Source organism: Nematolebias whitei, chromosome 1 (genome assembly GCF_014905685.2).
Source record: "Nematolebias whitei isolate Nwh7 chromosome 1, NemWhi1, whole genome shotgun sequence".
NCBI lineage: Eukaryota > Metazoa > Chordata > Actinopteri > Cyprinodontiformes > Rivulidae > Nematolebias > Nematolebias whitei.
In genome coordinates this window covers 61,426,558-61,450,244 of record NC_056498.1, presented here as the reverse complement: position 1 = coordinate 61,450,244, position 23,687 = coordinate 61,426,558, and the positions used below count along the sequence as shown (strand labels likewise).

The window sequence follows — 23,687 nt, the reverse complement described above, 5'->3', positions numbered from 1 at the left end:
GCAAAAGGCCTAAAAAATAAATTTACTTTGGTAAAAGCAGAAAAAGTTTTACACCAGTTTAACAACTAAAGATCTACATCTGTAAAAAATAAAATGTATTTACTGTATGTCCACCCTTCCTCTGCTACATGTAATATTTACATGAAGACATTTTTTGAAACAGAAATGGACAGTCCTGAGGAGCTGGAGAAGAAGCGCATTTGCCGCATCGTCACCAGAGATTTTCCGCAGTATTTTGCTGTGGTGTCCAGGATCAAACAGGAGTCTAACCACATGGGTCCTGATGGAGGCATGCTGTCTTGCAACAACGTACCCATGGTCCAGGCCTCATTTCCACAGGGGGCGCTCACTAAGAGGATCCGTGTTGGCCTGCAGGTACAAAAGTCCTCCTTTGATTAGCTCAAACAGAATCTGTTTCTAGACTTTTCTTTGCAGATACTGTCTATTGACTTCCTAATTATTTAAACTTAACCTATATCTGTTGAATATCATTATACTAAAGACCTGGTTTGGGAAAGTGTAGCTGTGCATTTCTTGTTTCTTCTGCACACTAAATATTGGGCCTTAATCTTTTTCCACTCTATGGCTTATTTGTGTTTTTATTCAGGCACAGCCTGTCCCAGATGACATGGTGAGGGCAGTCCTCGGAAACAGAGCCACCTTCAGCCCCATCGTCACCGTAGAGCCCAGAAGGAGAAAGTTCCACAAGCCGATCACCATGACAATCCCCGTCCCGCCCAGATCAGCAGAGGGTCACCCCAGCGGCAAGCGAGGCGACGCCGCGCCCTGCTTGCGTCTGCTCTGCAGCATCACCGGCAAGTTGAGCTGCAGATAATTAGACAACACTACTGCAGCACCTCTATAATCCGTCCAAATTCTGTCGGCTGGGACTAATAATCATCAAACTCTGAGTTAAAAGTATCCCAGCAGCATCCTTGGAATAGTGAGGTTAGACATGAGAACTCTGAATTGAGTAGTAAAACGAGGAAGACAAAGTGTGAGAACTGAACAACATGCAGTGTTAAGCCCCCAGTATACTCCCGCGTCTGTCCGTCCACGCGTACGTACGCGCGTACTGTACGCAGAGGGTTCAGACTTCATACTTGAGCGTCCATCCTGAGCGGCTGCAGAGCAGCTCCACAGACAAGGGGTGTTTACCTTCGGGACAAATTGATGTCACCGATTGGTCATTTGCTGACACGCCTACTGGATTGATTGACAGGTCAAAAAAAAAAGCGCTGGCAGCCTCAGCTGCAGCGGTGTTCTTTGTTTATATGTTGTTAATAAAGATATAAAAATAAAAATAAAAAAACAGGGAGCGCTGGTCCTGCAGCCCATGCATCAGACCAGCCCACCAGGAAATGTACAGACCCCTCCGCAGCCACGCTGGACCTGAGTTTAATTTGCTCTTGGCAAATTCCTTAATTTCTCACCATTTCAGTCACAACATCAACAGAGGAGGAAGAGATCGCTTGCCTTTTGGCAAAAAAAACAAAAGAAAAGGCCAGATCAGAGATGAAGAAGGGGAATTTAATACATTGGTGTCGCATACAAAACAGTCCGTCGCCAGGCAAGTTGTTGTGCGACACCGTGTCTTAAAAATTGAGCTTTGCGCGGATATGCCCTGCGGGTGTACGCTCGTACCTCCGCGTACGGATGTACGCAGTAGTATACTGGGGGCTTTAGAAAGACCGTGAGCTCATCTTTTGACCTGGTTTCACACAGGAGGGACGTCTCCTGCACAGTGGGAGGACATCACAGGAACCACACCGCTGTCCTTTGTAACTGACTGCGTCTCCTTCACCACAAACGTGTCGGCCAGGTGAGAGACACACACCCACAGACACATGGTGCACTCACTGAGACAGTGCCGAACACATCCAAAAAAAGACCAGGATATTTTGAATGTTGTAGGAATAACAACACTTCGCATATTTAGCTAATGAATATGTAAAAGTGATTGTGTAATGTTTTATAGATCTTTGTATCTTTGTTTGACTGCTGCTGCAAAGTAAGACATGAGCAACTGTCAACATTTCTTTATAAATATTTAACATATTTTATCATTCCGGTTTTTACAATATTTTCTGTTTTCTTTTTTTCGAGTTTTAGTAATTAAGTAGGAATTTTAAAATGTCACTTGAAATGGGTCTAATACATTTCTCTCATTGAATTGTCCATGTAGATTTGTTCATAACGTCGTTTAGTATAGTAAATTGGATCACTTTTTTATTTTAACTATCAGAAAAAATCTACATGAAAATATTTTTACAACTAAAATATCCAACACTTTTTCATAATAAATCCTAATTTTTTTTTCTCACACATTTAATGGATGAAACTATTGATAGGTATCATTTAGATGCTTTTTTGATATTTTTTAACTGTTACAAAAGCAACATCTTTCTCTTGCATGAATCTTTTGCTAAATGAAGGACTCAAAACTTGTTAAACTAGAGAATTTGCATTTCCTGTGAAAATGCAAGTGGGAACGCTTATTGCTGAAGGTCTTGCTGAAAAACAGCTGAAATTAGCTAAAAACATGCAGAAATTTAGCTTAAAAGGAAGAACAAGCCTAAGTTAGCAGAAGAAAGCAGAAGTGGAAATTATCTTAAAGAAGCTGAAATTTCACAAAAATGGCTGAATAGTAGCTAAAGAAATGTAGAAAGAAGCTTAAATTTTTAAAAAAGAAGTGAACTGAGATGAATTGTGCCCATTAAGTTTGAAAGAGGCAGAAATTAGCACAATAAAGTTTAAATTATGTGAAAAAAGCTGAAATTGGCCAAAAACAGCTGAATAGTAGCTAAAACAAACAGAAAGAAGCTTTTAGTTAGATGCCGAAAAACGTATGGAAGAAAAAGTGGATCTCAGTAGTGTGAATGCCTAATTACCATTTCACTTTATGTATCATAGCTTTTTTTTTTTAAGTGTCATAAACTGTTTTCTGCTGTTCTGATATCAGTGTTGCAGCCTTCTGGTTACGACATGCAAAGTCATGACCTCTCATCCTGGCTAAATTTGAATCATGTGGGAAGTGTGCAGGCTGGTATTAACAAAGCTCAACTTGGTTCTGTGCAATTAGATTGCTACACGGCTGTCATGTGTCTGTGGGCCTCATTTGGATAACTAACCAAACGTGCTTAATTTATCATTTTTAAATGTTTCGTGCACTATGGCGCTGCATCCCCATGAAGTGTTTGATGTAATTCACAGCCTTACATCTGTGCTGTTATTCCTTTTTCCTCTCACCTTGGATCATTCCCCCTCAGGTTCTGGCTCGCAGACTGTCACCAGATTCCTGAGACGGTGAGTCTAGCGTCTCAGTTATACCGGGAGCTGATCTGCGTGCCATACCTGGCCAAGTTTGTGGTGTTCGCCAAGATGAATGACCCCGTCGAGGCTCGGCTGCGCTGCTTCTGCATGACAGACGACAAGGTGGACAAGACTCTGGAGCAGCAGGAGAACTTTGAAGAAGTGGCCCGGAGCAAAGATATTGAGGTGAAGCTGTTTACCTTTAGGCATACAAACATTATTTTGCACAATACAACTGCATGCAATGCAATGCAATGTTGTTTTTTTCCAATCTCATGCATACAATATGTTCATGCTTTGACAATATTTATATTTACAATGATCTCCCTCAGGTTCTGGAGGGCAAGCCTATCTATGTAGACTGCTATGGCAATCTTTCACCTCTCATCAAAAGTGGGCAGCAGTTGGTTTTTAACTTCTACTCTTTCAAGGAAAACAGGCTTCCTTTCAATGTGAAGGTATAACATGTGTACCTCCTGTCACCACACATGTCTACTAGCATGTATTTAGTGTGTCAGCTGACACTCATAACAAAAGAAATGCTCTTTTGCAGTCCGTTTAGCAGGAAATGCTTTGCAAGTCGTAAAAATGATGAATGTTTAAACCAAGTTGTATTTTTGCCCACTGATTTATTTCCAATACATGCAATATGACAACTATGATTTTTAAGAATGGAGCAAAAAGTTTAAAAACTACTCGGAAGAGTTTTTAAGGTGTTGTTCAGCTGCTCATGCAGCTTTTATTTTTCTATCCTCTACAGATCAGAGACATGGGCCAGGAGCCATGTGGTCGTCTCTCCTTTCTGAGAGAGCCCAAAACCACAAAAGGCCTTCCACAGACTGCCATATGCAATTTAAATATCACACTGCCAACCCACAAGAAGGTAGGTTCGCTGTAAACTTCTCATCCTGTTAGGCCATGTCATGTCATCCACATGGAAATATAGTTGCAAAACAGAAAGCGATGTAGTGGTGACAAAAAGAGAAGTCATTGAAGCACATTTGGTCCAGAGACGAATGCCTGTTGCTTGTGTCTTTTAATAATAGTAAAGCCTGTGCCAGTCATAAGACCCCACAATGTACACATGGAGCCATAGGTGCACATCATGCTTTGATTTGTTGCTTGGCTCATTGTGGGCACACAAGAATAATGCAAAAACGTATAAATTCTGTTTGTTGTGGCACTGATTGATTACATAAAACTGCAACTGTTTTGCTTTTGCTTTTGTTATTTTGCTATTTGTTTTATGTATTAATCCCATAGACTTTTTCTGAAGCACTTTGTTGTTTTTGCTGCTCCATTTTTGTCCCCTGAGTTTTGTTTTCTCCCCCCCCCCCCCCCCCCCCGCTCACTATAACTCCCCTGCTGTCCATTGTATCATTTTTCCTCTCCTCTCCTGAACTGCATCTTGGAATACCACAGGATATGGAGTCTGATCCTGATGATGAGGTAAAAAGATTCTTCATCATCACAAGGAACTGCTTCTTATCAGTCATTCTTTTTGTTGCCTTTATCGCAGTTGCTTTATTGAATATATGTGTTGCAAAGATTTTGTCTCTGCGCAGTGCCCGAGTTTGAGAAATGCTGCTGACTGCTTCCTTTTCTTGACCTAGCTTTGATTTTAATACAATGACACTGTGTAGTGCATGAAGATAATGGTAAATGATTTAGTTAGCAAAGCTTTATTTATTGTTGTCCCTGTCCCAAGTTCAGAGGATTCAGTTTCTGTGCCACATCTCTTATTTTTCATCTTTTATCCATACATTTAGAAGTGGACCTCATAATTACCAAGTCCTAGCGATTACTGGGTTTTCATTCAAGTAAAGATGAACCTATAGTCTTTATTTGTTCACAGTGTTTTGTTTATCCCCCCTCCCCTTCTCCCGTGTTCTGGACTTGTGTGTGACGAAAATACTGATACTCAACCGCATGCTGTGAGAGTTGAGTAAATGGGACTGACTTCTGTTACAGCATTCATAACATAGATAGTGGCCATGTTTTCCATAATGATAATTTCAATGAAACAGTTCAGCACCCAGACCTACTGTATAAATGGGTAACATTCGTTGTTTTAAAACAAAAAAATTGTAAATTTGGCACACTTTTCACTCTTTGCTTTGATTTAATAAGGTAACCCTGATATTACTTTTGTCAGTGAACTACGGTAATTAAAACACAATCCGATAATGAAACTGTGCAAGCAAAGAGATTATAGGACACACTAACATAAATCTGCAGCACCTCCTTCTGCTAATACTAACAGCATGTTCAGTGTCACTAAAATCAAGAATGGTCTGCATTGAATCTAAACAAATTACTAAAAAGATTGCGTTTTGGAGCTAAATTTGATAGGTTTCTCGTATTTTTTTTTTTATGTTGAAGGTTTTTTTTCTGTTTTTATTTGTTCCAGAATGAAAAGCCAGAACGACGTCATACCTTTGCCTCTTTAGCTTTGCGTAAGCGCTACAGCTATTTGACTGATCCAGCAGCGAGTGAGTTTCCCATTTTTACTTTCAATACGTTTTTAATGAGTTGTAGATTTTGCTGCAACTTCAGCTAGTTTTAGAAACTTTATTATTATTTAAAGTAGTGTTAATTTTTTTGTTACATACACATGAGTGCAAAAAGACATTGAAACATATTCACCACTCAGACTCATGGTCATATGTCATCCACCATACCTCAGTCATTTGCATGGTTTGTGTGTATAATGCTTTGCTTACCTACCCCATTTTGAAAATATGTCTCCGTTTCAACTGTTAATTTTACATTTGTGGAAATCTTTGGAAATTATGTCTGTTCATTTATTACTTGAAAGTGTTTTCATTTATGTGGAATAAAAATACTCTTTACTTGTTCACATTTTTAGTCATAACTTCACTTTTTTATTGGCTTTATGATTGTATGCGGCTGTGTATATTTGTACAGAACAAGTTGCACTTTACTTTATAGGGATTTTTACATACCATGATTCTATTTTAAAACAAGAATATGCTTTTAATAATTTAAAATGCATTTTTTTAATTCTGACTTCAGATTATGTTTTTTAGGACATTCTAAATAGGCATGAGTGTCAGAATTCCTGTTACATCTTTGTAAAGTGCAACTACATAATTAATAACAACCAATTGATTAAGTTGATAATCATTTAATGACTAATATACACTTGTGGGGTCCTTTGGCATTAAAAGTGCACTAAATGAAATGACACTATATTCAGACATTCATTGTAAAAGGCACTGTGGCCATGAGCAAGACAAATTGAGCACAGCAAAGTCAATGGGATTGTATTTTTATTTTATTTTTTGTCATTTCATTATTGTCAACTGTACCATGTGTCAATTACCATGTGTCATTTCTGTTGTTATCCACGCCCCATTATGAACCAACTTTGTTTTGTCTTTGAGTCCACATTACTTGGCATAGAGAACCTTTCTTACACTTTTTTGTGTTACATTTTAACTTTTCTATTGTGCATTATGCCCTTTTTTACTGACTCAAATTTCTCTTTCTGGTTTTTATGTTTTATTTCCAATTATTTTATGTTAATTTATGTTTACTTATTATTTTTATTTTAATCATTATTGAAGAAACAACTGATCGAAGCCCGCCGAGAACGCAGCCTTCTAGCTACCCTCACAAACCTGTCTTTTCAACAAGATCTTATCAGGCGTGGTCACCTGTTCCTGTCGCCCTCACTGGCCAAACCAAATCTGGGTTTGGCTCCCTCTCCAGTTCGTCATCCAACACACCTTCTGCCTCTCCATTAAAATCCGTCTGGTCCATCAACTCTGCCTCGCCTATTAAGACCAACATTCCTGGATCACCTGTTTCCTCTGTAAAGTCAGCCAGTGACACGGCCTCTCCAATCCGATCTTACAGAACCATTTCCTCTCCCATAAAAAGTGTAATCAGTCAACCCCAGTACCCTATCCAAGTTACCCACAGTCCCCTGGCCTCACCAGGTAAAAATGTCTCAGATCCTTTGTCTATGAAAGGATTGGGGGCATTGTCTGCCAGAACTTCCTCTATTACTGCATCTGGAGGAGGAAGCACTCATCTTGAAAGAACATCAATGGGCTTGACCCCACCAACATCTCCCAAATCTTCCCTAACTATGTTCAGCTCTCCCCTCCCATATAAAGCTATATTGGGAAGTTCTTCCGGCACATCATCTTCCTCCTCACCCATAAAAACAGTCCCTGGTCTTTCCTCTGTGCGTTCTTTTGCCTCAAACGCTACTAGTCCTGCAAGAAACTTGTTTTCTTCTTTTTCATCCACACTAAAATCCAACAATACTCCAAGTGCTGCAGCTCTAATTAATGGATCTGTGTCACCCTCACAGTACTGTTCTTCTTCCCCAACATCTCCTCTCACCAGCAGTCTGCAAGAGCGAATACAAGCAACCACCAATGCCGCTACTACAAGTGTCAATGCAGCCTTTGATGAGGTTGAAAAAACATTCAATTCTTGCTCTGCTGGATATGGTACCCTTAAGTCCTTATCATCTTCTGCATCCTCCTCCTATCAGTCTATTAGGTCATCAGCTTCTGGTTCTCTTTACACCTCCCTGAGAACCTCTCCTAATGTCACCACTGCTGTAACCTCAAGTACAATGACCGTTCCAGTTTACTCTGTTATCAATGTGTTGCCAGAGCCCCAGTTTAAAAAGTTACCTGAAGTGTCCAAATCTGCTGCTGCTCTTCTGTCACCAAGAAAAACTATTCCCTCTGATGTTAATGCTCAGTCTTCCTTTGCAAGAACTCTGTCTCCTATCAAAGCCCCCCCTTTTCCTGCTAACATTAAAATGATCACTACATCACCACTCTCATCCAGCCAAGAGATTTTGAAGGATGTAGCTGAAATGAAAGAAGATTTGATACGAATGTCTGCTATTTTACAGACTGACCCAAATTCTACAGCCAGCAGGGGATTTCTGTCAGATTCTCCCAAGGAGGCTAAGATAGAAGATGAAGAGCCATTTCGGATTGTGGAGAAAGTAAAACAAGACCTAGTAAAAGTAAGCGAAATTCTCACTAAAGATCCTGGGAAGGATGGTAGGACTTCTCTAGCAAGAGGTTCATTAGATGACATACACTTTTCAAAAGTACCAGTTGAGCAACCACCAAGCAACTGGAGCTATCCACCAAGATATGAAACTGTGGTTTCTGAAGCCAGATCAAAAGCAATACCTGACAGAGATTTTAATCTTTCTAAGGTGGTCGACTACTTATCCAGTGATGTGGGGAGTAGTTCTTTTTCCAAAATACTTGATACAAGAAATAAAATAGATGATGGCAAAAAAGAACTAGAGGTCAAGGAGAAGCAGAAACGAGTTCTAAAACCAACCATAGCGGTTCAGGAGCATAAGCTCAAAATGCCTCCAACAAACATCCGGTCTTCACCTACAGATAAAGAAATCAGTAAAGTAGCAGATGCACTTTTTGGAGGAGACACTGTGCTAGAATACCCAGATGATATCTCACATGAACAAGATAAAAGTCCTCTCTCAGACAGTGGGTTCGAAACCAGAAGTGAGAGGACACCTTCTGCCCCTCAAAGTGCTGAAGGCATGGGTCCCAAGGCCCTTTTTCAGGATATTCCAGTTCCACCAGTAATCACTGAGACTAGGACTGAAGTAGTGCATGTCATCAGGAGCTATGAGCCAGAGGACGACAATCAGCCTTCAATGGAGGATGCAAATCCTGCCAGAATAATGGATTCAGATTTCAAAGGGCATCAGAGTCCATCTCCATCAACTCCAGACCAACATAAGTGCTATTCAGTGAAAGCTAGCCCTGATGAAGATCCAATGGGTAAAGGGATGAGAGTAAAGGAAGAAACTCACATAACTACCACCACCAGGATGGTGTACCACAAACCACCAGGCAAAGAGGCAACATCAGAGAGATGTGAGGAAACAATGTCTGTACGTGACATAATGAAAGCTTTTCAGTCTGGGAAGGACCCATCTAGAGAGCTGGCTGGACTGTTTGAACACAAGTCTACCACTGAAGATGCATCACTAAGAGTCCTTGAGGATATCAACTCTAAACCTAAAGTTGAAAGAATAATTGAGGTTCACATCGAAAAAGGCAATAAAACAGAACCAACAGAAGTAATTATCAGAGAGACAAAAAACCATACAGAGAAGGAAATGTATTACTGTCCAGGGAGTAGACAAGAAGATCAGGAGCCTGAACAGTTACTGCCTGTGTATCTAGACTCTCCCAGAATGAACACACCAATGTCACAGGAAGAAGACAGTCACCCTAGTTCAGCTCAGCTTGTGACAGATGACTCATACAAAACATTAAAGCTACTTAGCCAGCAATCTGTAGAGTACCATGAAGATGAATCATCTGAGCTTAGGGGAGAATCATACAATTTTGCTGAAAAAATGTTACTTTCTGAAAAACTTGACCAGTCTCATTCAGACACAGAGGAATATTTGAAAGATAGGTCTCGAGTTCATTCACCAGACAGAGGCAGTCACAGTAGGGAGAGGTCACTTGGCCCAAGAACAGAGTATGTATTTAGGTCTTCAAGGAATGTTTTTGACAAATCTGGGCGAATGGCCAATGTTGATGACAACTTCGACAAACTGACACTTTTGCAGTATTCTTCTGAGCCTGGCAGCCCAAAGCAATCTGTTTGGATGCGTGTGTCAGATGATACACAAGTAAAGGATAAAGAAGAAATTATGTATGAGGACAGAGTAGATAGGACTGTTAAAGAGGCAGAAGAAAAACTTTGTGAGGTATCTCAATTTTTTCGAGATAGAACAGAACAGCTCAATGATGAGCTCTCGTCTCCAGAGAAGAAATCTCGCAGAACAGATTTCAGAGAATCACGATCAGGGCCAAGTTCAACCCAGAGTAGCCCAGAGAGGTCACCTTATAGAAGTGGTAGTAGTGGAGAAGACTGGAGCAGAGAGCGGCTAAGAGACAAGTTTGGCTCAAGTGACAGAAAATGTGCAAGTTTACCCAGCAGTCCAGAAAGACGAGTGTTGCTGCAGTTCAGTGATGCAGATTCTAGAAAGCAAGGAGATAGTAAAACACATGGAAGTGGAGGTGATAATCCTAAATCTTTTCAAATGTCTTCCTCAAAAGTTAGTGCAGTGAGGCTAAAGTTTGAGCAAGAGGCTCAAAAGCAAGATAAGAATTCTCAAGTTGGCCAAAATTCAAACCCTCCAATCAGGAAACTTCAGGAAACTAAGCTGCCTGTGTATCAGGTGTTTGCAGGTTCTAGTATTCCAAAAACACCAAATAGTCCAGGATACCAAAGGAAATGTCTGGAGACAGAACCAAATAAGTTCTCACCAAAGCATGAGATCAGTGAAAAAGATCAGGAAGACAACAAAATGCTCAGAACTTGGGAGAGCCAAGGGTTTAGACCTTCTAATTCCCAATCTCCTAAACTGTCTAAAATGTCAATCCATGATGCTACAAAAGACTGCAGTAGCAGTGAGCAAAGACAAGAAACTACAAAGAAAATAATATATTCAGAATTTGTTGTTAGAGAAAGTCCAAATAGCAACAATGTTCTAAAAAAAAACTCGGAATCGCAAATTCCTGTAAGAAAATCATCTAATTTTTCTGAAAATCACAAAACTGCCTCTTTAAAATTAGATGGACCACATGAAAATTCAAGGTCTCATACACCTACTTTAGTTAAAAATTGGTTACACAGTAGCTCTGAATCCAATAAGTCTACTCATGGATCATCAGTAGAAAAATCCACAATATTATCAGAGAGTAACCAGTCAAATGTAATGTGTAATGGTGTTGATAGTGACCAAGTAGAGTATTTGGACCAAGTAACTCCTGTAGTTGTCACTGAGGGCTTCAAAGATATTAAACCCTTACCTGTGTATGTCAGTATCCAAGTAGGAAAGCAGTATGAGAAAGAAACAACCTCAGGGCAGCTGGGAACATACAAAAAGATAGTGAGTCATGAAAGTAAAACAATGCATGAAACTAGAGGTACATTTTACACTGTCAAACAAAAGCAGACTTCATCTCCTCAAGGAAGTCCAGAAGATGACACTCTAGAGCAAGTTACTTTTATGGATAGTTCTGGAAAAAGCCCTGTCACACCTGAGACCCCCAGCTCAGAGGAAGTAAGCCTTGCATCCAGAACACCAGACTCTGTGATAGGGTTTATAGCAGGCATGCCAAGCACTATCCCAGAAGAATCTGAGGAGGAAGATGGGAAGACTTTTATCTATAAAGAACCCTTAAAGGAAAAGTCCAAGCCAATATCTTCAGAGAACAACAGTACAAAGCAGGATGAAGAAAGAGGGAAGTCAAAGGACAAAAGAGTTGCCTATATAGAGTTTCCACCCCCTCCTCCCTTAGAAGCAGAGCAGTCCAATGCTGAGAAAATTAAATCACGTGCTTCTTCTCATACAGAAACTGAAATGATGGAGGTAAACCTGCAAGAAGAGCATGACAAGCACCTTTTAGCTGAGCCAATAATTAGAGTTCAGCCTCCATCCCCTATACCCCCTGGAGCAGATAATAGTGACTCTAGTGATGATGAGTCTGTCTTCCATCCCATCCCTGTCAAAAAGTATACCTTCAAAATGAAAGAAGACGGAGAGAAACATCAGAAACACAAACGGACAGAGAAAAATGGAAATAATAAGGAATCTGGAGTTAATGGCATAGTAAAGGGGGAGGATGCTGATTTTGAACAAAATGGCAATGACCAGTCAGTTACTGACTGCTCCATAGCAACCACAGCTGAGTTCTCTCATGACACAGATGCAACTGAAATTGACTCTTTAGATGGATATGACCTTCAGGATGAAGATGATGGGCTGAGTGAGGACCCTAAAACATCAAGTTTATCTGCTGATGGGAAAACGGCTGACCGCTCATTTGGTCAATCTAAACTTGAAGTGATTGAAGAAGAGAAATATGAGGAAGGAGGAGATAATGGAAAGACTGAAAGCAGCACAACTGAAGCAAAAGATAGTGGGGATGAAAAAGACTATACCCTTGAAGGAAGACACCCTGATAGGCAGAGTTTTGCAGAAAATTATTTTGGGTACCAACTTCAGGAGGAGCTAAATTCAACTTTTAAAACTGTTGCCACCAAAGGTCTGGACTTTGACCCTTGGTCCACAAAAGGTGTTGATAATGAAGGGGTTTTCGAGTCTAAAACAAAAGAAGAGGACCCCAAGCCCTTCAGTTTATCAGTGGAGGACAAATCACAGGCTACAACACCAGACACAACCCCTGCCCGAACACCAACTGATGAGAGCACACCAACTAGTGAACCTAACCCCTTCCCTTTCCACGAAGGGAAGATGTTTGAGATGACCCGCAGTGGTGCTATTGACATGAGCAAGCGGGACTTTGTTGAAGAGAGACTTCAGTTTTTCCAGATTGGTGAGCATTCCTCTGACCCTAAAACAGGGGAAAAGGGGAGAGGGGGCAAGATCCTGGGGGTACTTTCCTCTCAGTCAAAAACAGGAGAGAGGTCCTCAGTAGATGATAAAGTGAAGGTTCTAGCTACTAGCGATACTACCTTAGACTACAACACTACATCAACAACACCAGCATCAACTACAGCAAAATGCAGCCCTGCACAGCCTGGCAGTGACATAGGCTATGCTGGTACTGATATCCCTGCCTGTGAAGCCATAGCTGAGACTGCCTCATCCTGCACAATCACAGCCTCTAAGGTTGATTCCAAATTACGAACTCCTATTAAGATGGGCATAGCTGCCTCTATTACTGTGAAAAAAGACTCAGGGGATGTCACCGATTGTAAAGCTGAAATATCAGATGGTCAGATGGTGCCAGAGTACATTAGTATAGAGAGTCAGTGTACAGAGAAACAGTGTAGCAGCCATACTGAGTCCAGGCAAGAGAAGAAAGACTACCCTTCTGAAAATTCCAACAACAACAATAACCTTGAGTCCTCCAGTGTTCAGGCCAACTATATTCAGTGTGGTAGTGTGGTATTTAATTTGCAGTCCTCCTCTGAGCCTACCCTTCAAAAAGCTAGCAGAATAGAAACATTGTGCTCTAGGGATAAGGATGAGAGAGTGAAAGTGACCAACAGCAATCAGGCACAGGAGCAGAAAAATGAAACCATTAAAGAAAATGAGGTGAAACAGCCCAAGTCAAGGCTTCCAGTTAAAGCATCAGGGTGGTCATTTCATACACAGGGAACAGCCATTGGTAAGCAGAAGCCTAAACAAGCAGTCACAGTTGAGGTTAGGAAAAAAGGAGTGCCAGTCATAGCCAAAGTAGAGCCTAGATCAAGGATACCCATCAAAGATGTCAAAAAGAGTAGTCCTGCTGCAACAGCTAGCTTACCTGTTTCAGTTCGGATTACCTCACAACCTATGAAAACAATGAACACAGAAAGAACAGCCATAAAGCTGCCCACTAGATTACCACTTAAAGACAGACATCAGTTAAGCAGTGTCACAAGTGAGGGAGCATCTAGACAGAGCAGACAGGAAAACCCTAGTGAGCTTTGTAAGCGCACCATCGAATACTTTAAGGACATTAGCGGGGAGACGATAAAGTTGGTGGACCGCCTTTCAGACGAGGACAAAAAGACGCATACAGAGCAGTCGGAGGAAGACAGCACCTCCCGAAGCACCTCTCTGTCGGACGCCTCCCAGCCTTCCCAGCCCTCCCAGCCCTCCCGCTCATCCAGGTCTGGTAGAGGTTCGAGGGCTGAGGCCGGGGCCGCATCCGTAAGGGCAAAGGTGGCGACGACGGACAGGTCTTCCGGCAGTGAGAGGAGCAGGAGGAGTAGGCGGACTGGTGGGAAGGAGGGCAGTCAGGGACTCACAGGGTCTCGAACGCCTCCCATCGCGGAGATCAAGCCTAGTTTGTAAAACTTTCACACTATGTTTAAAATACATCTATATATTTGAATATTTCACTTTTAGTTGCATGACATTGTGGTGATCATTTAATGGATTGATGGAATGTCTGTGGTGTGTTTACATACTCTCCTCAAAACTGTAGTTGTCATTTAAATTTATTTATTTGTTTTTTGTCATTGATGTACTGTGTACCATGCTGTCAGTGTTGCAAGATTGTTTTTCCTCCCTTTCCTTCTTTCAACCCTGTTAAGCATAAGAAAGCAAGCATGTCAGTAGAGATGACTGGACACTCGCACAACCAGTCCTGTTTGACAATTTCCTGGTCTATTTGTCTATTTGTTTGTGCAGGATGGTTACTGACCTAATGTAATAGTTTGTTGTCATAGAGTTTTTCACGTAATTGTCTTGAACATTAATTAGTGTTTACAAAAAACACAAAGTAGCGTGTTTGCATGGTCACATTTTAGATTGTAGATTTGCAGAACTGTAAGTCTGTCATTGAGGATCACACTGCTTGGTTTTGTGTATTTGTCATGACAGTTACTGCCTGCTTAAAATATACATACCACAAATGGTCACAGAGCACCACTTACTTTTAGACACATTTAAGTTGACCATTATGTCTGTAGTATGAAATATCATTTTCTTGCCAACTTGGAGTAATCCAATATACAAATGTACTAAATTACTTATAATTTTACATTTTGCTGATAATTCTGACAAAATTGTTTTAATTTTCATAGTTCACTACTGGATAATCCATTACATAACATAAATGATAAGATAAGATGTCGCTAAACTGATTAAATTGATTTAATCTGTTTTGAACCAGTGGCTATAAATATTTGGAGATGAACAAGTGGCCAGAAAATGAAAATAGATCATTTAATTTTCTCTCACATTCACATAAAGAGGATGACGTATGTTCATTTTGTTAATATTTCACTGTCCTCTATTATCATCAGGTCCACAAAGTCCTTGTGAACGAACAGACTTGCGCATGGCTATTGTTGCAGATCATTTAGGACTCAGTTGGACAGGTGACAATCAAAAAGCATTGCTCCTTTTCCTAAAAAAATAATTTTTGTAAATGTATTTTCAAGTTGTGTTCTTTATTGCCATCTTCAGTTTAGATGAACAGCAAATAATGAAAATACTGTAGTACATTTTGCTGATGGCCTTAAAGAAGTTTAAGTGCATTCATGCTATGTTAGTAGGTTTCAGGTTTGATTTGTCATATGCAAATCAACACAAAGTCAGCAATGCAGTGAAATAGTAGGGTCTCAGAGCTCAATTTATCACATAAGGCCTCTGACGCAAACATTATAATACATTTATTTATAAGCACATTTTCAAAGTCATCTGCAGGGCTTAGATAGGGATTGAAATTGTGCTTTCATACAAACAACATAAAAAATTAGAAAAATTACCCTTGTGAAAAAATATGTGATTGCACTTTTGATTTCTGTTTTTTGGGCTACATTATATTTTGTGTTTTAAAGTCAAAGTTGCAATTTGTGTCACTTTACAGAGCTGGCTCGGGAGATGAACTTCACAGTGGATGAGATCAACCACATCAGGCTTGAGAACCCCAACTCTCTGACAGCACAAAGCTTCATGCTTTTGAAAAAATGGGTCAGTCGAGAAGGAAAAAATGCCACAAGTAAGTCTATTTTTACATCTGGAGATATTACAATTTTTTTTCTGTTGTGTTAAAGTCCTGCTTTTATTAAATGTAAAAAGGTTGTCTATTTAGTATTATTTAAAATCAATATTGTAAAAAAGTTGTTTCCTTTGCTTTAGCCATTTAAGACGTTTCCTCACTGTCCTCTTTTCTAACTTCCTCTCTCCTTTTATGTTTGTCTTTCCATGACTTCCTTTTCTTATTTGCTCTTAAAGGTTTTTAGATTAAGCTTCTAAAATTAGCAAAGAATTTGAGTAGTTTTGCCCAGATTTTTTTTGTGTGTATTTTTCTTTTTTGATGGTCTGTTTGTTTTGACTCAGGCAAACTTTTCTTGCCTTTTCTTACAGCGGATGCCTTATCATCAGTGCTGACCAAAGTCAATCGGATGGATATTGTGACTTTACTGGAGGGTCCAATATTTGACTATGGTAACGTTTCAGGCACGAGATGTTTTGCCGATGATAACGCTGTTTTCCGGGATCACGCTGATGGTAAAGTTTAGCTCTGCTTAGCCAATTTCTTACCTCTCCCTGCAACCCTTTTTGTTATTATGCTAATTCTAGTGCAATTCTAAATGCATGTTGCATCCTAATAACTGCTGTAAATATTTCTTGAATATGTCTGACTTGTTTAGATTTTTTTAAACTATGTAGAGTCTGCTTTTCTCCATTTATTTAGCTGAGCTCTTCTAGTTCTCCTCCAGTTCCTCTGAGCCTTCCTTGGATAGATGAGAGAAACCTAACTGCCTCTCCTTCTCCTCTCCTCCTCCTTCTGCATCCCTTTACCCCACTTAGTACTATTGGCTACTGATAACAGCATATAAAAGCTCGTAACCAAATTAAGAGCCACCCCACGTGCCTTCTCCCAAATGATCTGCATTATTCTTTCTTTGTCTCATTTCACAAGCATGTTTCATGTTTTTCAGCGTTTAATGTATTTTTCTTTCTTTTTCTCCAATCCCCACTTTTTTTGCATGTTCTTTCTTTTTCCTTCTCATGCAGTGTGTGTGATTATCCCCTTAACTCCCGGAAGCACTGAAACAGCCTTTATCCTGAAGGCGCAAAGTCCCATTTTTCCGACTCCTACACAAACTCCTCCACCCACTCCCTTCACACCGGTTGCAGCAGCTAACCACGGTCCCTTTTCTTTACGCCATTCTCCAAGTTATGAGTCTTCAATTTCTCTGAAAGACTTGGCGCCTCTAGCACCTCTTGAGCTTTTTCGATCCGACTTCTTCCCCTCTCATTCCTCTCGTCTTGCTCCTCAGAGCTCCTCTGCAGAGTCTTGTCAATCCCCTGCTTTTTCTTTCTTGCCCGGCATGTCTTCCCCAATCCCACTGATCACCTCACCCTTACCCTATTCTGCTCCCAACTCCCCATCACCCTTTTCAAACACATCTGTCTCATGTTCTCCTTTATCTATCCCAGCCACACCCACTTCCATCCTTTCGCCAGCAGAAACTTTCACCCTTTCGCTCACTTTATCTGGCATGTCTTATGATCAGACTTGTCAAACTACACCCACCATCAAAACCACCTCCACGTCAACCATCTTTACCACTATTCATTCCTCTGGTGATCCCAACTTATCTCAGCTTATTGCCACACCTGTTACACCCATCTTGTCATCAACCCCAGCATCAACCTCTCCTTCTATCAGCACCTCTCCAAGCAACGACTCTTTAGTGGCTCAGCTAGCCTTCTCCTCATCCCGCCCTGTTTCCCCTCTCTCCGTTTGTACTCTTCCTCCCATCTCCCCTTCAGGTTCTCATTGTTCTAGCCCCAGTCCTCCCTCTCCTCCTCTCCGCTCCCTGTCTCCCTGTCCTGTTTGCCAGTGCAAGTGTGCGCCCTCGGTCACCCCACCTCCCGCTCGAACTCGCAGTGATGTGTCTAACATGGAAATATTCATTTAGAATGCTCTCGCTTTTGTCTTGTAACATTGTTTTTTACTCTTCCTTCTTCACATCTCTTATCTGTCATTTCTATCATGTGAGCATGTAACAGAACACCCTGGCAAAAATGTAATCTTGTCATATTTCATGCTATTATTGAAGTAGTTTTATTGTGCCACTAATGCGTTCCATTTTTAGCAATTTACCTTTCCAAGACTGTAGCATTAACACTTTCTGAAAATCAGAATGATTAAATCTAAAGTACTGTTTATAACAAATGTAATTTGATATAGTTTTACAAAGTATAATGTTAAATACTTTATTTATTATTATTTATCAATTATCAAAGATCACATTTCCTAAAATATGTTATAAAATATATGAATTAATTGCAACTTGCTAGATAATTTTCAAGTTTCTTTTTGTCATATTACTGGAGCGCATTTTAGAGGTTGCCTGGATACATGCGTTGCACTTCAGTGTCTGTGTCCATGTCATGATGTCATATGGTGTTTGTGCTAAGATTTCTGTGGGGGGTTTGTGTGTGTTGTATGCTTTTGTGGCTTCCATGTGTGTTTGTCTGTACATTTGTCACCCTGTCATCTACAGATTATCAGAGCATTCTCACGGAGTTGCAGTCTCCTGCCGCTCTGCAGTCCAACCCCTACTTTTTGGAACCTGAGCTCCCAGTCACCCCCAACCCTTCCCTTGCCCACCATCAACAGTACCATTACCCAGATTCAAATGCCCCTTTACACACCGACACCCAGTTTCACCCTCCACCTTGGAGTCCAGAGGTGGAACCTTGTAGCAGAGAGCCAGACAGCCCCCCTAAGAGTCCCCCCAGACCTAACGAGCTTGCCCTGAGCATTCCTATCTTTGAACTTCCTGAGCCTGATCCTTCTAAGGTCAGAAAGCCCCACATTGCTTTAAACGATCAGCTGCTTTTGAGTGAAGAGGAAGACAAGTCTGTTCATGAGGTAGAGCCTATCCAAAAGCCAAGATCACCATCCTTCCCAACAATGTGTGACTTGGACGTTGACATGGCATACTCTACATCCTCTCTTTCACTGTCATCTGCGTCAACAGTAACGCCATCAACCCCTGACAGAGCGCAAGTGAGTGATGGAGGAGAACATCTGGGTGTCTTGAATGAGGGGGGAAAGGACACTGGTTGGAAAGCAAGTGAAGTGGAGGTGACAGAAAAAATGGAGAAAGTTGTTGAGATGTTTGCAGTGCAGTTAGCAGAGGAAAGCAAATTTGTTGAAAAGTGGGTAGAGCAGGATTTGATCAAAAACGTGGAAAGAAAGTGTGAGATGGTTACGAAAGGCAGGTCTAAGATAGCAGATGAACATGTCATTTTGGTGGAACAGAAGTGGTCTGTTGAGCAGGAAAAAAATGAAATGAATGAGAAGCCTGACCTTATTCAAGATGGAAGTAAGGGGGAAGCATGCAATGTTGAGAGAATTGAAAACATTCATCATCAGACTCTTAGTTTGGTAGAGTCTGAGCATAAAGGGGAAAAAGATGCATCAGAAGCGGAAACTGACAAAAAGGATATTGATCAAACATCTGGCGTTCAAAAAGTTCATGAGAGCTGTGGGGAAAGCAACCAACAGGATAAGACAAAACATGACACTGATGAAGCACTTCAGTTTAAAGACACAAAATATATTTTTGCAACATCAGAAGAAAATCTGGCACCTAAAGATCAGACTCTAGCTGACCTCTCCCCTCAGGCCTGGGCTGAAGCACTTAAGCAACTCCAGCCCAGTGAGTCTGGATCCACTGAGGAAGAAGAGGAGGAGAGAAGCAAAGAAGTCCACAATGAGACATTAGCATCTTTACTGGAAGTGGTGAAGAAAGAAGAAGGCTCAGAGGAGAAGGAGGAGGACAAGAAAGAAATAAAGGACTCCAAAGATCAAGAGGGTACTGAAGAGGTTGAACATGCAGACAAAATCATGTGTTCACTTTCAGGTTGGCATAGTGATTCATCCAGTGTCAATGTTGAACCGCCAACACCAGGCCGCAGTGTCAGCTCAGATCTGCTTGACAAACATGAAAGGTATAAATAAAACCATACAGATCAAATGCAGTCCTCTGTACAATATTAACTATTCCAGAAATGTTATTACCAGTATCTAATAAACCTTATCAGCCATTTTTCCCCCTTTTAGATGATTTTCTAATTAGACATTTTGTGTTTTTATCAAACAGCCATGAAAACTCAAGTGAATCCATTACTTCCTCATCTCGGGCAGAATCAGGGAGGTCCCGGCAGAATGGCAATAATTCAAAGCATTCACCTCAGGACGGCTCATCAGAATCATCAAGTGGCAGGAAAGGTGGAACGTTGGTGTCAGAGAAAAAAGTTCAGGTAATGATGTCCATTAGAATCCAACAACTAGGCCTGTCGCGATAAACAGTACATTAATTAATCGCATGATAAATGAAAATTATCGACCTCATTTTCATTTATCGGCTTTCTTCATGCCTCTCTCTTTCTACTGAATTGGATGACAAAAGGCTCAATTCCGGTGCTCTTCACTGACCCCTCCCTTTCGCTTTAAAATCTGTTTTAACCGTCCAAAGTTGCATTTTTGGATCGTTAAAAGCAGCTAAGTTGAGAAGCTAAGCTACGAGCTAAGCTAACAAGCTGACCTCGGGAAAAAAAACTCCCATCTTTTCATGGTTGAAACCCGTGCCTTCGTCTAAAATGTTGTTTTTCTTTGCAAAAAGAAGCTGAGAACTTGTTTACTGATTTTTTTATTAAAAGCTATATGTGACAAATACTATGCTAAAGAGCTCAAACCACAACAAGTGTCCGCCATTTTGAGAACAAACAGGAACGAGAGACAGCCCATGTCACATCAAGGGGCCTCCCTCCCGTTTTTCTTAAAGAGACACACTTCTTGCTCCCTCACTATCCATCCTTTGGTTCAAACTGTCTTATACTGCCATCCAGTGGTCAAAAAAGGTAATACACTCAAAAAATCAACCAACATTTCTTCTTAAATTTGACAATAATTACTAATTATTGTCAAATTTCAATCAATGTTATCGTTTATCACAATAATTTCTGAGACAATTAATTGCCCAGCAAAATTTGTTATCGCCACAGGCAACAACAACAAAAGAATCTTGAAAGGTTATTACAAAAATAAACAATGCAGGTCTATTCATCTCCTGTTTGAAAGCTTTGTACTGCATGGTGGTTCAGTGTCTGAAGGGGAAATTCCCAACTTGTGGTGTTCTGTTAGTCTAAGTGTCTTTAGTTCGACCAAGCCAACCACGGCGCTCCAGCTCGAACAATGAAATGTGAACAAATCTGTGTAACACTGTTGTGTAATTTCCTGTGTGATCCTCTCCACAGCGAGTTAGTGTAGAATCTGGTTCAGAGGAAGAACAGACCGTAACAACCAGAATCTTCAGACGCCGTCTCATTTTAAAGGTGAAAGCCTGAAACTGAGGCTCGCTGGGTCTTTGGTTTGATTTAGTGTAGTTTTTACCTTTCATCTGGTGTGTGTCTAGTTAGTTTTGCTTTTTGTTCTGATAGGTTTGCTACTGACCGTGCCACAGTTTTTGACTGAATACTAACCAGGTCTCTGTCTGACATGAACATTCTTCTTTTCCCTTGAGGTTTCCTTGCGTTGCGGTGATGGGGCTGGATTTTTTTTTTCTATTACCTTGACTTATCTTCATATCAGCACATTTGCTAACCACAAACACTTGCAGGGGGAAGAAGCAAAGAACGTCCCCGGTGAGTCTGTGACAGAGGAACACTATATGGACCACGATGGGAACCTCATCAGTAGAAAAGTAACGTATAAATGCTTTCCTGTGTCTCATTCGGCTCTGAAATTCAAGAGAGTGCACAAAGGGTTTACTTACAACAGGTCAACCTTCAGATCTTTTCTCCTTTTGTCAATGCTTTTCTACTTTGACCAGGTGATCAGAAAGGTTATTCGACGGGTGTCAACCCCTACACCAGAAAACCAAGGAGGTAGCAGGTGGCACAGTGACCTCCAACTCTGTCCCACTCTGCAGGATTATGAGGCAGAGGTTGGCATTAAGACACATTTTAACTGTGTTTCTTCAAGCTTTAATCCACATTGGGATGCAGTTTTATTCTGAGACGACATCATTAGACTGTAATCACTGGGACGTTAATGGAAAACCAAAACATTGGCTTAAAGTTGCACTGAAGATTCATAGGCGTTTATCTCACAGCAGACCTGACATGAAAATATATTCTATTTTATGTTAATGCAACTAAGAAGTTACTGTAAGCAACCCTTTCTATAGCAAATCACCGTTGAATTTTAAAATTCATTACAAGGTTGTATGAAAAGTAGAATTGGATTTAAAGTGGTCAAGAAATAATGCTCATTTATGTTTGAGTGCAACTTTAAGTAAAAAAAAAAAACATATAATTGTTTAAATTGTATTGTCTTTTCCTGTAGGATAATTTTGTGTTGGGATAACGTTTGTTTGACTAACTCAGGGAGAAGTGCAACCAGGTGCAACCTTGCATGGTGTTTTTGTGCAGCATCAGTTGTGTTTGAATACAAAAGGAGATGCTGACTCCTTTGGTCTTGACTGTTTTACTGGTCTGTCAACCAATGAGTGTCGTGAATTTGTGGTTAAAAACCATCTACCTGTTGTTTCTAACTCTGCTCATAATGTTTTCTTCTAGGTATAACTGGTGTGGTGTGGGCCCTAATTTTACTTTAAATTAAAGCCATTACTAACCTTTGCAAGAGTCAAACACTATGAAACGCAACCATTTAATTTGTGATTGCGGCTTATACAGTGTGGTGTGTTGCGCTCATTCTTCCGTTTGCTTTTCAGTTTGCAGTTTCAGATTTACCTTCAGTTCCAACTTGTTTTCGTGTAAATATCGAGAGTGCATTTATTCAAATATATATATTTTTTTGTTTCTGTTTTGTAGCAGGGAGAAGCTTCAAGAAAAAGCAGGCGGCCAGATGAGAGAAGATCAGGGGATAAAAAGCACCACTCATAGGGATGGTTTTGTCTTAGCAGGTACAGCTCACCATCTTATAATAATCGTACATTTCCTTCTTTTTAGTGTATTTACGTCCGTGTTTCATAGGGTTCTTTTTTCGCATCAGGCGTTTTGATGTCCTAACAAGAAATGTACAGATTTATTATTTATGAATAAATTCTACTTGTTACATGTTCTGTCATGGTGGGACCTTTAATGTTATTACAGTCAAAGGTACGCTTTGGGGAAAAAAATGTTTGCAATGAATTTCATCTCATTATGCTGCACATTGAGTTCCAATCACAAGCAGCAATGCAAAAACATTGTTCAGTGGAAGTTGTTATAACAGACTTAAGAGACTGAGCTGAAAACAGCACCTCAGACTGAGGAAGTCTCTTGGATGAGAGACGAAACGTTTCTACATTTTTATTTTTTTTTTGCTTTGTTTTGTTTTTTTGAATGTCCAGAGGACCAGATTGAACTTTTTTGGATTTTTCTACCTGGATTATTGAGCATGCATCAGGATATTATAACAGTCTTATTAAGCTGTCAGCTTCCATGACACCAACGCTGTTTAGTAATCAGAGCTACACAGCACGGACGAGCCGAACAGTTTCATTTCAAAAGAAAAATGTTCTCAAAACTTATTTAATGCGTAAAAATCCCATTGTATACTAAAACAGATATATTTAATTTTTTTAATTTCTGTAAATGTATTCAATAAAAATGCTTTAGTGTGATAATTATAGCACTTTAAAGGATTTCAACTCAAAACTTTCATGCACAAACAGCAGTTTGTAGCTGATTTTTGGCACCCATTGTAAAGCAGGGGTGCTTTTAAAAATAATGTTTATGTTTTTTTGTCATTCCTTATAATTTTTCCATACTATAGTAATATAGTTATATATATATATATATATATATATATATATATATA

General features: G+C 40.2%; 1 protein-coding gene across 1 annotated transcript in view; it reads left to right on the top strand.

The window, feature by feature from the left end:
- Positions 1 to 23,687, top strand: part of ank3a (ankyrin 3a) — a gene marked incomplete in the record, with an annotated part of 124,747 nt that overhangs the window by 97,258 nt on the left and 3,802 nt on the right. The window contains 18 exon segments of the mRNA XM_037679764.1: positions 164 to 375; positions 608 to 815; positions 1,726 to 1,822; positions 3,270 to 3,498; positions 3,645 to 3,770; positions 4,073 to 4,195; positions 4,735 to 4,761; positions 5,723 to 5,804; positions 6,903 to 14,171; positions 15,136 to 15,210; positions 15,702 to 15,833; positions 16,202 to 16,345; positions 18,355 to 19,810; positions 19,963 to 20,122; positions 21,119 to 21,196; positions 21,481 to 21,564; positions 21,694 to 21,807; positions 22,697 to 22,788. Coding sequence (XP_037535692.1) covers positions 164 to 375; positions 608 to 815; positions 1,726 to 1,822; positions 3,270 to 3,498; positions 3,645 to 3,770; positions 4,073 to 4,195; positions 4,735 to 4,761; positions 5,723 to 5,804; positions 6,903 to 14,171; positions 15,136 to 15,210; positions 15,702 to 15,833; positions 16,202 to 16,345; positions 18,355 to 19,810; positions 19,963 to 20,122; positions 21,119 to 21,196; positions 21,481 to 21,564; positions 21,694 to 21,807; positions 22,697 to 22,768 — 10,688 coding nt within the window.